General features: G+C 34.9%; 1 protein-coding gene and 2 non-coding genes across 3 annotated transcripts in view; all 3 read left to right on the forward strand.

The window, feature by feature from the left end:
- Cep295 (centrosomal protein 295) overlaps positions 1-15,599 on the forward strand; it is a 58,618-nt gene that overhangs the window by 42,246 nt on the left and 773 nt on the right. The window contains exons 17-30 of the mRNA XM_058584967.1: positions 253-430; positions 568-711; positions 6,008-6,160; positions 7,206-7,309; positions 7,835-7,934; positions 8,877-9,125; positions 9,908-10,047; positions 10,956-11,130; positions 12,384-13,036; positions 13,673-13,807; positions 14,735-14,822; positions 14,935-15,099; positions 15,239-15,338; positions 15,419-15,518. Coding sequence (XP_058440950.1) covers positions 253-430; positions 568-711; positions 6,008-6,160; positions 7,206-7,309; positions 7,835-7,934; positions 8,877-9,125; positions 9,908-10,047; positions 10,956-11,130; positions 12,384-13,036; positions 13,673-13,807; positions 14,735-14,822; positions 14,935-15,099; positions 15,239-15,338; positions 15,419-15,518 — 2,484 coding nt within the window. The remainder of the gene's footprint in view (positions 1-252; positions 431-567; positions 712-6,007; positions 6,161-7,205; positions 7,310-7,834; positions 7,935-8,876; positions 9,126-9,907; positions 10,048-10,955; positions 11,131-12,383; positions 13,037-13,672; positions 13,808-14,734; positions 14,823-14,934; positions 15,100-15,238; positions 15,339-15,418; positions 15,519-15,599) is intronic.
- Positions 7,422-7,501, forward strand: LOC124105278 (small nucleolar RNA U2-19). Its single transcript, XR_006855686.1, has one exon. It is a non-coding gene; the product is annotated as a small nucleolar RNA U2-19 (small nucleolar RNA).
- On the forward strand, positions 7,683-7,752 carry LOC124105277 (small nucleolar RNA U2-30). The gene has a single exon (XR_006855685.1). It is a non-coding gene; the product is annotated as a small nucleolar RNA U2-30 (small nucleolar RNA).

Consider the following 15,599-nt stretch of genomic DNA (forward strand, 5'->3'; position numbering starts at 1 on the left):
CTCTTATTGAAAGGAACAGCGAAGGCTTAGTTTTAGTTGGATGCTAAGCATGGTTATATTTTTTAAAGGGAATATTACCCTTTTAATATTGGAAGCATATCTCTTTTTTAATCCGGAGAAAATTAAAATAGTATAAGTGATGGAACTATTTACTTGAGTTTCTAATTTAGAAAGAAAAATGTAAATATAAGGAATTCTTCTCATAATTCCTCCACTTTTGTCATCCCCACCCCCATCTGCCCACTTTTTTAGGCAAGTAAGCTCTCAGTCGAAAATGTTTTAAAAACACAGAAGATGGAGCAGCTCAGAGAATGGCTTCCTCATATCCAAGACCTAACAAGAAATGATCAGCAAAGCATTAGAGATGCAGATAAGAGCAATTCTGATGATAATTGGTTGTTTTCTGAAGATGGTAGTGCCAAGCAAAGTGGTAAGATAATTGCATTTTATTGTAATTATTCTGCTGATTATTCTTTGCTTTCATCCCCTGAAGTTTCCTGGTTGTAGAAAAATTTACAGTATGTTAATAGATTTTCATTGTGCCTAACTTTGTCCTTGATGTGATAGGTGAGCACCTGGACAAAGAACCAGGTAGAAGAACCTCAAAGCCACCTGTAGCCAGAGTTAAATCTGGATTAGACTTAAACCAACATGAACTTAGTGCTATACAAGAAGTAGAATCTCCACCTAGTGGCAGAACTTCTATACCAGGTAAATAGATGGTTTGATAAGATAAAAAGATATTTTCATGGTTTGTTAGTTTTCTACCTTCTTTGAAGATGCTAAAATTTAGAGACTTAGTTGGTGAGTACTTTTGAAAGGAAAAAACTGATTTACATAAGTAGTATTTATGTAATAGTATTTCTTGGACTTAAAGACATGTGGCATTGAGTAACCAGTGTATCTGACATGTGAGGGAAATGAATTTACTGCAGACAAAATTCTTTGATATTCTGTTTCTGATGCTGTTTATTCTCTCTGCTTCTGAACTTGTCCGCATTCTAAACTTGTTTCTTGTTTGTTTTCTCTTTTCCCTTATCACTTTTCTATTTTAGTACTTTCACAACTTTTTTCCTATGTCTATTGCAGGATAATTATTAACACTTAAAATCCTGGCTTTAATGACAATTAGAACAGATGTATTTCTTCACCATACTTCTTCCTACATCCATTTACCTGGAAATATTCCTTTCTGCAATATTTTGTGAGCAGTCCTATCTGAATTTCATAATTATTTTTAGATTTCAGACTCACCAAATAATTTTTGTGATCACATTTATCAAAGCAAATCTTTTAAGGAGGAAATTGGCATCTTTAATGATAATATAATTAAATTATATTATCTTTAATGATAATATAATTAAATTAATTAACACTAACTGTTTTGGTCTTCAGCCATAAAGTATTGTGTCTTCATTTCTGATTGTTTGGAAGAATTAAGGAAGGTAGAGAGCCAGAGTAACCCCTTTTTTTAATGCTTTATTAGTATATTAAAATTACACATAATAGTAGGGTTCATTTTGACATAATCATACATGTATAAAATTTGATTTGCTCCATTTAGTCCCCAGTGCCTTCTCTTTCCTCCCCTTTTCTCTCCCCACTATTCTCCTTTCTTTACTCTAGTGGTCTTCCTTCTATTTATCTGTTTACTTTTATTATTGGTGCTTTATAAATACACATAAAAGTGGAATTCACTATGCATATTTATACATGCACATAGCATAATGTTGTCAAATTTCATTCTGAATTTCTCCCATTTCCTGTCCCTCCTCCTCCTCAATCTCCTATCCTTATGATATTGATCCCCACCCCCCTGCTTCCCCATGAGAAAAACATTTGATCCTTATTTTCTGATTCTGGCTTAATTCACTTAGCATGATATTTTCTATTTTCATATATTTACCAGCAAATGCCATATTTTCAATCTTCTTTACGCTGAGTAAAACTCCATGTGTACATAAATGACATTTTGTTAATCCATTCATCTGTTGAAGGGCATCCGGGCTGATTTCATAACTTGGCTATTGTGAATTTCACTGCCATAAACTCTGAGTGGCTGTATCACTATAGTATACTGATTTTAATTCTTTTGGATAAATACCAAGGAGTGGGAAGATTGGATCATATGTGGTTTCATTCCTAATCTTTTGAGGAATCTCTACTATTTATAGAGTGATTGTACTAATGTGCAGTCCTACCAACAATTATGAGCTTATCTTTTTCTCACATCCCCACCAGCATTTATTATTATTTGTATTCTTGATGATTGCTATTATGACTGGAGTGAAATGAAATCTCAGTGTAGTTTTGATTGGCATTTCCCTGATTGCTAGGGGAATTGAACATTTTTCATAAATTTGTTGGCCATTTGTATTTTCTTCTTTTGAGAAATGCTTGCTTAGTTATTTTGGCAACTTACTAATTTGATTTTTTGTGTGTGATCTCTTTGAGATCTTTATATTCTGAATATTATTTGCTTATCAGGAGTATCTGGCAAAGATTTTCTCTCATTCTGTAGGCTCTCTTTTCACATTCTTTTTTTTTTTAAATTTTTTTTTTTTTTTAGTTATTCATGGACACAAAATCTTTATTTATTTTTAAGTGGTGCTGAGGATCGAACCCAGGTCTCACACATGAGAGGTGAGCGCTCTACCACTGAGCCACAACCCCAGCCCCTCTTTTCACACTCTTAATCATTTCCTTTGCTGTGCAGAAGCTTTTAAATTTGATGCTGTCCCACTTTTTAATTCTTGGTTTTATTTCTTGAGCTTTAGGGGTCTTGTTAAGGAATTTGAAGTGTTGACCCTATGTTTTTTCTTTTAGCATTTTCAAAGTTTCTTTCTGGTCTTTTTGATCCACATTGATCTGACTTTTGTGCAGGGTAAAGAATCTACTTTTATTCTTCACGTAGATTTCCAGTTTCCCCAGCACCATTTCTTAAAAAGGCTATATTTTTTCCAACATATATTTTTGGCACCTTTGTCAAGTGTCAGATAACCATAACAGTTGGGTTTGTCTCTGTGTCTTCTATTCCATTGGTCTTCACATCCACTTTGATGCCAATACCATGTCCTTTTTGTTAGTATAGCTATATAGTATAATTTAAGATCAGGTATTATGATGCCTTCAGAATCACTCAGAGTAACTCCTAAGAACCAGTCCCCTTTCTGTTTTGGGTTTTTTTGTTTTTTTTTTTTTTTTTTTGGAGGGAGGAAGGGTACCAGAGATTGAACTCAGGGGGCACTGGACCATTGAGCCACATCCCCATCCCTATTTGTATTTTATTTAGAGACAGGGTCTCACTTGCTTAGCACCTCGCTGTTGCTGAGGCTGGCTTTGAATTCGCAATCCTCCTGCCTCAGCCTCCCCAGCGTTTGGGATTACAGGCATGTGTCACCATGCCCGGCTCCCTTTCTGTTTTCTTAAGGAGCTTATAAAGTAATGATTTTGTTACTTTGGAAGTTTTTTTCCTGTTTTGCATTATTTGACAAACCACAACTCTTTAGGAACTGATTAGTGCTTTCTATAATTCAGATTATGAGGAAGTGCTCATCATTGATTTTTATAATTTAATGAATCATGTTTGAAATTGTAAAAATGTCATCTTGTCTAAAAGGGAAATTAACATAATCCCTTATCTCCATTCTATCTTCCAGCCTTCTTTTTTCATTAAATAGTATCCACATTTCAAGTCTCAATACTTCTCTTATTGATATCTCCCAACACCCAATAAACTACCAAGTCTCAGTTCTACTCTGAACTCTTGAATCTGCCCACTTCTTTCCATTCCTGCTGTCACTCGTTTAATTCAGACTATCATTTTTTTTCTTGAATACCTGCTAAAACTTGCAGTGTCTCCTTATTTCAACTCTTGCTTTATTCCTGTTCATTTTCCAATGGCATATTCAGAGTAATCTCCCTCTTTTTCCCCACTTAAAACTCTGCAGTGGTTCCTGTTGATTGGAGGAATGAGTCTAAATTAGCTGAAGGCCCTGGCTTCATCTACAAGGCCCTTCATGATCTTGCTTCTTGATTTAAGCGCCTTTGTCTGATAAATAGGTTTCTGTATAATGTCTGTTCTAACATTTCTTAATATAATTTTTTACATAGTTTACACTGTTTTCTGTTTGTGGAATATCTTTTAGTTGGAAGTTGAACAAGGTCAATCTTTTTTTTTTTTTTGGTACCAGAGATTGAACCCAGAGGTGCCTTTTTAATATTTAGAGACAGGGCCTCGCTAAGTTGCTGAGACTGGCTTTGAACTCTAGATCCTCCTCCATCAGCCTCCTCAGATGTTGAGATTACAGGTGTGGACCACTAAACCAATATAATAAGGTCATTCTTTTTTTTTTTTTTTTTTTTTTTTTTTTTTTTTTAAAGAGAGAGTGAGAGAGGAGAGAGAGAGAGAGAGAATTTTTTAATATTTATTTTTTAGTTATTGGCGGACACAACATCTTTGTTTTGTATGTGGTGCTGAGGATCGAACCCGGGCCGCACGCATGCCAGGCGAGCGCGCTACCACTTGAGCCACATCCCCAGCCCATTAATAAGGTCATTCTTAACAAGAATGTTATTTTTCCCTAAGGAGGCAAAAACTGGTTTGGAGGAAGATGAAAAAAAGGTATTTTTGTTATGTACAAAGCAGTTATTAAAATGTCATGCGGACGGGGCAATTAGCAAAAAGTCCTAAAAGACTCCTTTGGAGGCTGATAATAAAAATGAAGTTGAATACACTGATTTATATTGATCTTCTAAATTTTTTTCTTTTTCCTCTGTCATTCATTTCTATTTCTTTTCTTTTTGCTTTCTGGGCAACTTTCCTTAACTCGTTTGAACTTTTCATCTCAATTTTTATTCTGACTATTAAATTGTAGTTTCCCAAAGGTTGGTTTTTCATTCTGTCCCTGTTCCCCCCCCACCCCAGCCTTTTCATAATATTCATTCTGTTTCATGGATCTAGAATGTATCTATTCTAAATATTTACAGATTTTTTTATTTGTTTGTTAGGGTTCTGTATTTTCTGTTTATCTGGAGTTCTTTTGTTTTCTCTGTCTGACATTTTAGAGGATTTCCTCTAGTGCTTTGCATATTTGAGTAGGATACTAAAAGTCCTGCTGGAGGACCGGTGGGAAAGGTATGCCTTTTTCATCAGAGACTTTCAACTTAATATCTGTAGTTCTTTTTCTTAAAAGGAAGATCCTATAACACCTGCACAAGCCTTTCTATTGGCACTGGAGCCAGACCTGAGGAAGCTGGGTTGACAGTGCAGACTTTGATCCCTGATTCCCTCAATGTGTCTGTCACTCCCACCCTTGCCTCATTTCTGTGCCTAATGCCCCTGAATTCAGAGTGTATTGAATACTGTTTATCTAGAAAACAGGCCTCATCTCGGGATGATGTTGAGAGATAGGGAGATCAGGAGACCAGAAGACCTAATTGTTCCAAGTATGTAGTTTTAAACATGATCCCTTTTTTCTCTTCCTGGACACATCTTCCTTTCATAATATTCTAGTCCGTTTAATTCCCAAGTTTTATCTGATTCTGCACAGTAGATTGGCTTGCTTCTTTAGGGTATCTGCTTGTTTTTATTTTTGTGTCAAAGTATAACAAAGAGATACACCAATTGTAAGGGTTTATTTCAGTGATTTACAAGTAACTGAATAACCATGTTTCTTTTACCCAGGTCAAGAACCAGCACATGAGAGAGTCCTATAAATCCTTACCTTTTGCCATCCTGATTACTTTCCCCTCTCTTCTGAGCCCCTCATTTGATGTCTTTCTATTTGTTGTTGCTATTTTTGAACTTTATATTATACCTTAAAACACTACTAATGTTAATAAGTTTTCCAGGCATTTTTCCTGTGATCAATAATGAAGTATCATCAATGTTAGGATATGGGGGTATCATTAGTTAATCTAAATTGTCATTTTAGTTTTAGCTAGCTCTGGAAACTTAAGCAAAAATTTAATGACTTGTTTTTTTTTTTTTTTTAATTCCTCCCAGGTAATCAAAATTTTTATCAAGACAGAGACCCCATGAGGGTCTCAATAAGCCGAGAACAAATTTTCTTTGGGAGCCCAGTGGCCTGTGTTCCAGTTGGTTGTCTTCAACCAGCTGTCCAAGAGAGTGTCTGCAGCAGTGATGGTGATGAAACAGGTGAGAGATGAATATGGTGGTGTTGTGCTCAGGGATATGTGGACTAAATGAAATTTATTGTAGGGTGATTTCTAAGATGATGAATAACCTCAGTGACTGTTGGTAATCAGATCATTATGGTACACCCATACTCTTGTTCTGTGCACTTGTTAAAAAATAATGAGGGCAAAGGCTGGGGGTATAGCTCAGTGGTAAAGTGTGTACTTAGCATGTACAAGCCCTGGGTTTAATCCCAGCACTATCTTATTAAAGTGGATCAATGATAAAGAAGTAATGAAGGGGAGCTAAAACAAAAAAACCTGCTTATAAAAGGTAAATATTTAAAAAGTGGTTTACAGCTAATAAAGCAGTATTAGAACTGTATTCTATATAGTCAGTAAGCATATTATACATAAAACAGTTGGAGATAGATAGATATAAAGAGGCTTTACCACTGAACTATAACCCCAGAGGCTTTATCACTGAACAGCTCAAATATAGAGTGCCAAATATAGAACTTTTTAAAGATAATATTTCATAGTACTGTATTTCATTTAAAATGTGAATTGTTACAAATAGGCTTTAAGCACAAAACTTGTAGAACTGCCAGCTATATAAAACTTACAACCCTCATAGACCTCCTACTAGTATTTACTTAATGAAACTATTTAAAAGCAAAATCACTAATATTCTAAATGAATTTCACTTCCCTTGTTCAACTTTTTCTGTATGAAAATAATAACATGCTTCTTGTAAAAAAAAAAAAAATCTATAATAAATGAACATATAAGATTGAAAATAGCCCTTTTCCATCTTTTAGACCTAACATTCATGTATTTTTAAAGGATTTTATTCACGAAATAATAGTGACAACTACAGTTAAAAAAAAAATATGCTACTCAGTGTTTTAAACAAAAACTAGATTTTCTTTTTACTCTAAGACAAGGCAATTTTAAAAAGTAAATTGTAGGAAAGCACAGAATGGTGCTCTCTGATGCTAAGAATTTAATTTTTTCTAATCCAAACCATTTCCTCCCCATTTTGAATTCTGAAATTCATATTTTAGTTAAAGTCAAAGAATCTGATGTTGATAATCATGCAATATTAAGTTATGCTCTGGAGGAGGAAGAGCGTACACATCTGGGTCCAGCTGTAAAACCAGATGATCAGGTTAGTAATGTCTCTGTATATACTAAATTTTAGAACTTTTTGGTTTCATATTCTCTTTAGTTTGTTGAAAAAATAAAGTCTATGTTCTCTGAGATCTGCTCTTATTAAAGTGGATCAATGATGAAAATAGCCAAATCTGAACATCAGAAGACATCCTAGTCAATCTGATGCATGATCTGTAGTGTTCTGAGAAGCAAAACTGTAATCATTTAAAACAGTTGGGGCTTGTGTCTGGGTGTGTGTGTGTGTGTGTATGTGTGTGTGTGTTCACAAAGGTAACTGAATAACTGAGGACATGCTAATGGATGAGAGAGATTGGGGATGGGAGAGAGAGAGTTTATCTAAGAGTGTTTATCTAAGGCTAATCATTTCTGAGCAATGATGAAAAAATTTTACTACTGACCTTTGTAACTATGAAGGTTTCTACACTTGACCTGAGCTCAGAATTGACAACTTCTGAGGTTTTTAGAATTTATAGAGTTTTTCAAGCTACATCATGATATAATATTTCCCTTAAATTTTTAGACTGACGAACGAATTTTTCATGAGCCATTATCTTCAGTAACTCTTTCTACTGGGAGCTTTATAAGTTATGAAAACACAGATTTGAGCCTTACGGATCCAGGTAATAACATCCAGTTTAGTTGCAATATAGTGGTGGGAGGAAACATTGCTTTTTCATAGTGTACTTGGCGGGGCAGAGCTGGGAGAATAGTTCCTTTAAATCTCAAAAGCAAAGTATTCATGCCAAATAAAATATAAGACAGTGGTTGGGCATGGTGGCACACACCTGTAATCCCAGCGATTTGGGAGGCTGAGGCAGGAGGATTGTGAGTTCAAAGCCAGCCTCAGCAAAAGTGAGGCACTAAGCAACTCAGTGAGACCATGTCTCAGTACAAAAAAGGCCTGGGGATGTGGCTAAGTGGTTAAGTGCCCTGGTACCAAAAGTTCTATTCCTGGTACCAAAAAAAAAAAAAAAAACAACAACTGTATTAGACAGTGTGACATTCTAAAAGTGGAGGTAGGTGTAGTGACATATGCTTGTAATCTCTGCTACTTGAGAGGCTAAGGCAGGAGGATAACAAGTTCAAAGTCAGCCTTGACAACTCAGTGAGACCGTCTCAAAATAAAAAATAAAGCTGAGTATAGTTGCACATACCTGTAATCCTAGTGACTCCAGAGGCTGAGGCAGGAGGATACCAAGTTGGAGGCTAGCCTCAGCAACTTAGCAAGTCCCTCAGCAACTGACATCCTGTCTCAAAAAATTAAAAGGGCTGAAAGTGTAGCTTAGCAGTAGAGCACACCTGGGTTCAATCCACCCCCTCTGCCAGGTACCACAATAAATGAATAAGACTATAAGTCACAAGGATGCTCTGTAGATCGCCAACAACTCTTTGAGAAATATTTACTCATGCCACATTTTACCATTCAGTGGAAATCTGAGCAACTTTCTTTCTTGATCTTTAGCATTATATATTGCCATGTCTCTATCAGAATATGTCTTTAAGGAAGTGTTAAAAGGAATATGTTGTTAATGTCAAATATTTTCATTAAACTCAATTTTCAGAGTCATTTTCAGAGCACATGGACTACCGGGAACAAAAATCTACCAGCAGTAAAGAGGAGGAAATGGATATTTTAAGTTCTATAATTCCTTCAACACAAGTTATTTATCATCAGCAGAACTCTTCAGATGTTCATAAATCTCTGTTGCCTGCAGTAGAAGAATTTACATCTGGTCATACACACTTTCAGCAGACCACAGACAAGTACATAAATGAAGCAGATTTGAGGCCTGAGAAAACAGACTTGCAAGGTAAAATTGTTTTAAAGGAATACTTTCATATAAATTAAGTTTTCACCTTTTATCCTTCTTAGTTTCAATTTACTGTTTGAGCTTCATGTTTTTATCGCCTGATGCAACACAGTTATACCATAGAAAATATAGAGGGCATTTAATTAGAGAAAGTATCTGGAACCAGTTTGACTGAAGAACAAGGAGAGATTAATGAGCAAATCTTCCTTTGCTTTTGAAATGTTCCCTATTCCAGGTGGGGCCAGGTAGGGCTCAGAATTCAGAAGTAGATTTGAATTATAGGCTATTTCCTAACTGAAATTATGGGCAAAATTTAATATACCCTTTTATCATCTCTAAAAGAAGGATGTTAGAGTTTGAAGGAAATGGTACATGAAGCACAATTTTGGCCCATGGTAATACTGAGTACAGTGCACCTTCCCTCTTTTTTTCTTTTTAATCATTGATCCTGAGGTGAGAACAGCAAAGATTATAGCAAAGCAATGATCGTATATGGCCTGTTATTCCTAATTAACCCTAGAAGTCAGAAGCTGATAGAAATGGAAACTGATGTTCTTCAAATGTTTTAGAGAGAGGATCCATATTTTTTAGTGCCTTGGAAATAATCATCATAGGACTTAATTTGAAAGCATCTACTGATCATGAGAAAAATAATTATATTGCATTAAAGGATTTTAATGAGTATTTTTAGTACTCATTTTCTAGACTTTACTTTAAATTTAAAAAATAACTATCTTAAAAAAAAAATAACTATCCTTTTATTCCCCTCAAAATTCCAACAGTTGACCTTGACTTTCCAGAATTGGAACATATTTTTCCAAATCTGCATCGTCAGCTCTTTAAACCCTTAGAACCGCATCCAGATTTTGATTTATCATCATTGTCATCTGGGATTTCTCAAGACGACAGAAACTTTTACCAGGTATATTAAAATAGATACTCTTTTTTGCAAGTGAATATTTAAGAACAGTTTTAATTCTTTTTTTCTTTTGTTGAACAATGGTTCTCAACCTTGACTGCCTTTTAGAAATAAAAGGGAAACTTTATTAAGAAATCCCAATGCCATGCTAGGTGTGGTGGCACACGCCTGTAATTCCAGCGGCTTGGAAGTCTGAGACAGGAGGATCGAGAGTTCAAAGCCAGCTTCAGCAATGGCGAATCACCAAGCAACTCAGTGAGACCTTGTCTCTAAATAAAATACAAAATAGGTCTGGGCATGTGGCTCAGTGGTTGAGTGCCCCTGAGTTCAATCCCTGGTACCAAAAAAAAAAAGATCCCAATGCCCAGACTATCCCCCAGATCAATTAAATCAGAATGTCTGTGTTTGTTTTTAAATGTGGAACCAAGATTGCAGAGAGCTAATTAGAATTTTATCCTATCTGCAGTATCTTTAGCTAGTGCATATGACCCCATATAGGCCTGATAATTGTTTTGGTTTGCTTTTTAAAATTTACTTCATTGGTACAGTTTTAACATATTTAAATAAGTAAATATGACTTTGCAAAAGTTTTAAAAGTATTTTCCTACACAGTGAAGGAAGTGAGATTCAAACCTGGGACTTTCTACTTCCACAGCCCAACATCTTGACATCCCATACTGTTTGAATAAATCGGAAAATTAATTTCCACTTGTTTAGTTCACTGTTTTTTTTTCCTAAGTAATCTTTTTCTTACATCTCATATTGACTGAAAGAAAGAATTGGGTTTATAAATCAGCAAAGTATTACTGTGTTAGTAAAGTGATAATTAAGGAAGAGTAATATCAAAGAAACAGTGATTATTGATACAACTAATAATATACAATCAGCCTTTCCTTGTTTTTTTCTGTCAGACCTCAGATCTTTCATCTGAAAGACACAGTGCCACTGCACCCAAAAGTACAGTTTCTTTCACAGCACTGAGAAAGGCCAGCTTGCATCCTTTTTTTAACACTAGCCTAAACCAGCCACCGGACCTTAACCTGGCTCAAGCTGCAGCTCAGAGTTTTGCTACAGATGATATTGAGGGTAAGTATGACTAAATAAAAAATGTTAATCCATTAAATCCCAAGTTTTCAATTCTGCACATATTTTAGGTGCATACTGGTGCATTAAAATGTATTGGAAATCAAAATCTATACCTTGTATATCCTTTATGATCATTAAGAATGAAAATACAGGGGCTGGCGTTGTGGCTTAGTGGTAGAGTGCTCGCTTAGCATGCGTGAGGCACTGGGTTCAATCCTCAGCACCACATAAAAATAAAATATTGTGTCCACCTATAACTAAAAAATAAATATTTTTTTTAAAAAAAGAATGAAAATAAAAATGTCCTATAAATAGGACACTGGAACAATATATGATCTTTTACATAGGACATTGGGCAAAAATAGTATCTGGGACACTGGAATAAAAAAGGTTAACTTAAATGATTTTTTTCATGGTTCCTTACATCCCTTTCCTTGGAAATTATACCTGGTCCCCCTAGATTTGTCCTCATTCCTGTCCTCAGTATTAGAGGTTTTATGTATTTTTGTATTTAGTTAAATAACAGAAGTGGAAGTTCATAACCCACTTGAATCAAAGTGTGGAATATGATATGTCAAGAAATTTGTAATGTTTTGAACAACCCACAATAAAAAATTAAAAAAAAAAATAAAAAAAAAAAAAATAACAGAAGTGGAAAAATAAATTTCTGTTCTTTATAGTCTCATACTGGGGAATAAAACTGACCAAATTATATTGTTGTATGTATACAAATATGTAATAGCAGATCTCACTATAATGTGTAATTATAATGTGCCAATAAAACTAAAAATAACAGAAGTAAAAAATGTTTAGTTTGCATTTTTACAATACTGAACTTTGTAATATAAAAAGCAAGAGTTACCTCTTGACCCTCAATTCTACTTCTACCTCTAGTTCTAGCCTAATAGAACTTTTATACACACACATATCTATGTATATACCTATACACATGACATACATACATGTACATTTTATTCTATTTGTTCAAAATCAATATTGTTCTTTCATAGAGGAAAATCATCATTTTGTCTGATACCCAAATCGTGTTTATTAAACATTAGAAAAAGAGGCAATATGTGTTAGGAGCTATAGAGTTGATTGAAAAATCACTGTGACCATCTTTTATTTGTCTAGTCATATGTTTACACATCAGTATTCACTCTTAAAACTGTAGGAAAATCTTAACTTGCAGTAAACTATGAGAGATAAAATTTATAACATTTAAGACTGATTTTTAAAATTTTTAAATGCAGGATCTGAACAATCTTTTCAACAGCTTCTGCCAGAATTTTCTTCACAGGAGGGGAGCCAGCATGCTGACCTACCAACTATTTTTAGCATTGAAGCAAGAGATACTTCCCAAGGCATGGAAAATCAGAACTATCCCTCCAAAGAACAGACTGAAATATTACAAAATAAGAAAAAAAGTGTTCATTTCCAGGTTTCCAGAGGAAATTTAAATTCCACTTACAGTTCATCGGATGAGGCTAATGTATTTCATCAGTTACAAGTACAGCATAGTACTCCTTGTAGTTCTTCCTCTAGTGAGTGCTTAATAAAACATGAACAAGAAAGCAGAAGAGAAAGATGGGACTTTGAAGAACTATCAAAAAAAGATGTCCTTACAGTGTTACCCAGCCAAGGACTCACTGAAGATGAAAATGAATCTTGTGGAGTTTTAGCTACAGATCCACATGTTGAAATTGATTCTCAGTTATGTGTAAGAACAGCGGAGATGGGAACTTCAGTTCAGACACCACATTCATTAAGTATACAAAATGAAAAATATTTTGAGAATTCAACTAAAACTGAAACTCCACAAGTCATAAACCTGTCTCAAATAGCAAAATCAGAGTCTCTTAAAAGTTCTGGATCATTTTCATTACAGAGTTCTATTCCAATCTGGGTAAGTGAAATCTATGGAAAGATTTTTCAATATAAATGAATAAGGTTACTTATTAATATTTCTGAGATGAAATGAGAAAATTTCCAAATTTTGAAAGCTTATGTCTAAGAGTTTTACTACTTTGGTTTTTTTTTTTGTTGTTGTTGTTGTTGTTGCAGCTTAACTTTCCACTGATAAAAGACTGAAAATAAGGGCTTCATCTACAACCACAGAGGTGTTTTAGTTGGTTATTTTTTTTTCCTCCTTTATATTCTTCATTATGTAAAACTAGTTACTTCCTTTGGAACATAATCTGGTCTTGTGGCCTACATTTGGCTGGAACTCAATAGCCACTGCTGTCTTTAGGATATACCCTCTCCAGTTCTATAATTCCCCATCTGTCTAGCCACATTAACATTTATTTAGGTTAGTAATCCTTTCAATACAGCTACCATACTATTTTACCCCATGCCCAAAGTCCATTCTAGTATTTTTAGTATGCTGTGATGGGGGTAGGTCCCAAGGGAGAAACTATCATCTGTTGATCTTACTGTACAGTATTTTTGCATTTATGTCCACATAAGATTCAAAGTGCAAATTGTATATTTTGAACATTTAAAGGGCTATTTTCATATGACTTCCCGTTTGTTTTACCAGGAGACAGAATCTGGTAATGGTATAATGGAAGAACCAGAACTTACTTTAGTAAGCACCAGTGATATTAGCATTATTGAAGCTGAATTTGCAAACTTATCTCTAGAAGAGAAGAATGAGGGAAAAGGCTACCTTCAGGTAAATTTTATAGCACTCATTAAATATGCCTTATACAGGAATCTGAATTGGGGAACAGAATAATTTACACAAGGCATGCAACATGGCTAAAGCCCTTAAAGGCCTCCTAAATGCATTGCTTTGCAGTCCCCAATATACACATTCATGATGGTGTAGATAGTAAGACTTGAGTTGGAACTTATGCCTGTCCTTCCATGTCCAGTATTTTCTATCAAAATTTTGAGAAGCAGGTATCCTAGAAGGTAAGGAATTCCAGGTCTGGGGCATATTCACTTTACTTTGAACTTTGTAGACCTGAAAAGATGTTGCTGTTTGAAAAACAATTTTCTGCATGTTCTTTGTTCCACTACAAGCAGACCATCTGATCCTTACTTGGTAGTGTAAACCCTAACTGGACCCTGCTTTCATTGTCTATTGTTTCTTGATCACATTTGTAATATTCTAGTTGTGGTTTTAGGTCATTTCTTACTAGCTAAATGATGCAGAAAAGTGTTTTCTGGCAGTGTAAAAGCCAGTGCTAACAAAAATTCTTTTTAGAAAACTATAGGTATTAAGAGGAAATTAACATGACAGCTTGTGAGAATAAACAGATGGGAAAGGGCTATAAGAACAATGCCATATAAGCCAGGCATGGTAGTACACTGCCTACTACCAGAGGTTGAGGCAGGAGAGATGGCAGGTGTAAACCAGGCTCAGAATACCTATAATGCTGCCCCAAAACAATTGAGACAATTAAGTGGGAGAACAAAACGTGGGTGGGAACCAAGTCCCAAATAACACAAATTTATGTTCCCCCACGTAACACACTAATAAAGAACATGTTCAAAGACTTGCACAGATAGTTGGCAGAACAGTGGAGTCCTAATTTTGGTGACAAATCAATCATTTTTTGAAGAGGACAGCATGACTGAATTTTCCTGTCTTTAGGTGAATGAATTTATTCCATCAGAAACAGAAAACTCAGATTATCCAGTCATATCAGAGTTTTCTTTGCAGAAGTCAACAGAATCTACAGGTATGTCTTGAGTATCTGAAATGGTGAGTCTAGGGATCACACCTTTTAAGCCGAGAATAAACTACTATATACTTAAATAATTCAGCATGGCCCCAACTCTTTCTTAAAATAGAAACACTACCAAAATGTACAATGGCAGGAAGCTTACAAGAAGCATTTGTAAAGAGAAAAAAATCATTTTTGGAGAGATCCTACCAGAGGCAGAAAGAAATAAGGAATAAGAGTAAACTCACTGAAAATTCCCAAGTCAAAACAGTTAAGGAGAAACAATGTACAGGTATGCTGACTTTGAAATCAATCCACTCTCAACCACTTTCCTGGATGATTGTGTGAAATTAAAATTAAAATTTATCAGGGCCTTGCCTATGCAAGCATTGAGACTCTACAATCTCTGGTCTTTATTTCCCTTTTCCCAGGTTCATCTGTGAGTCGCCTTAAGGGAGTCAATAAAGTTAAAATGAATTTTCCAGAAGAAAGAAAGAATGCACACACCCTCATGCACCAAAGGGCTCTAAGGTAGCTTTTTTTTTTTTTTGCTTTATTTTTAGTAGCTCATTTTTCAATATTGTATTTAATTCCATATAAATTACTTTCAGACTATATAATCAATTAGCTGAAGTGAAACAACAAAAGGTAGAGAAAGCAAAACAAGAAGCTTATGCCCAGAACAGAGAAAGGGCAAAAGAATTTCATAAGGTAAACAAGCCCCCTCCCTTCTATATTTAAGGCATACCACAATAGGAACTGCTGCTTATTTTTTATTTATTCTCTCCACAG

Source organism: Marmota monax, unplaced genomic scaffold (assembly GCF_021218885.2).
Source record: "Marmota monax isolate L192 unplaced genomic scaffold, Marmota_monax_Labrador192_F-V1.1 WCK01_AAM20220418_F8-fsc00104, whole genome shotgun sequence".
Classification (NCBI taxonomy): Eukaryota; Metazoa; Chordata; class Mammalia; order Rodentia; family Sciuridae; genus Marmota; species Marmota monax.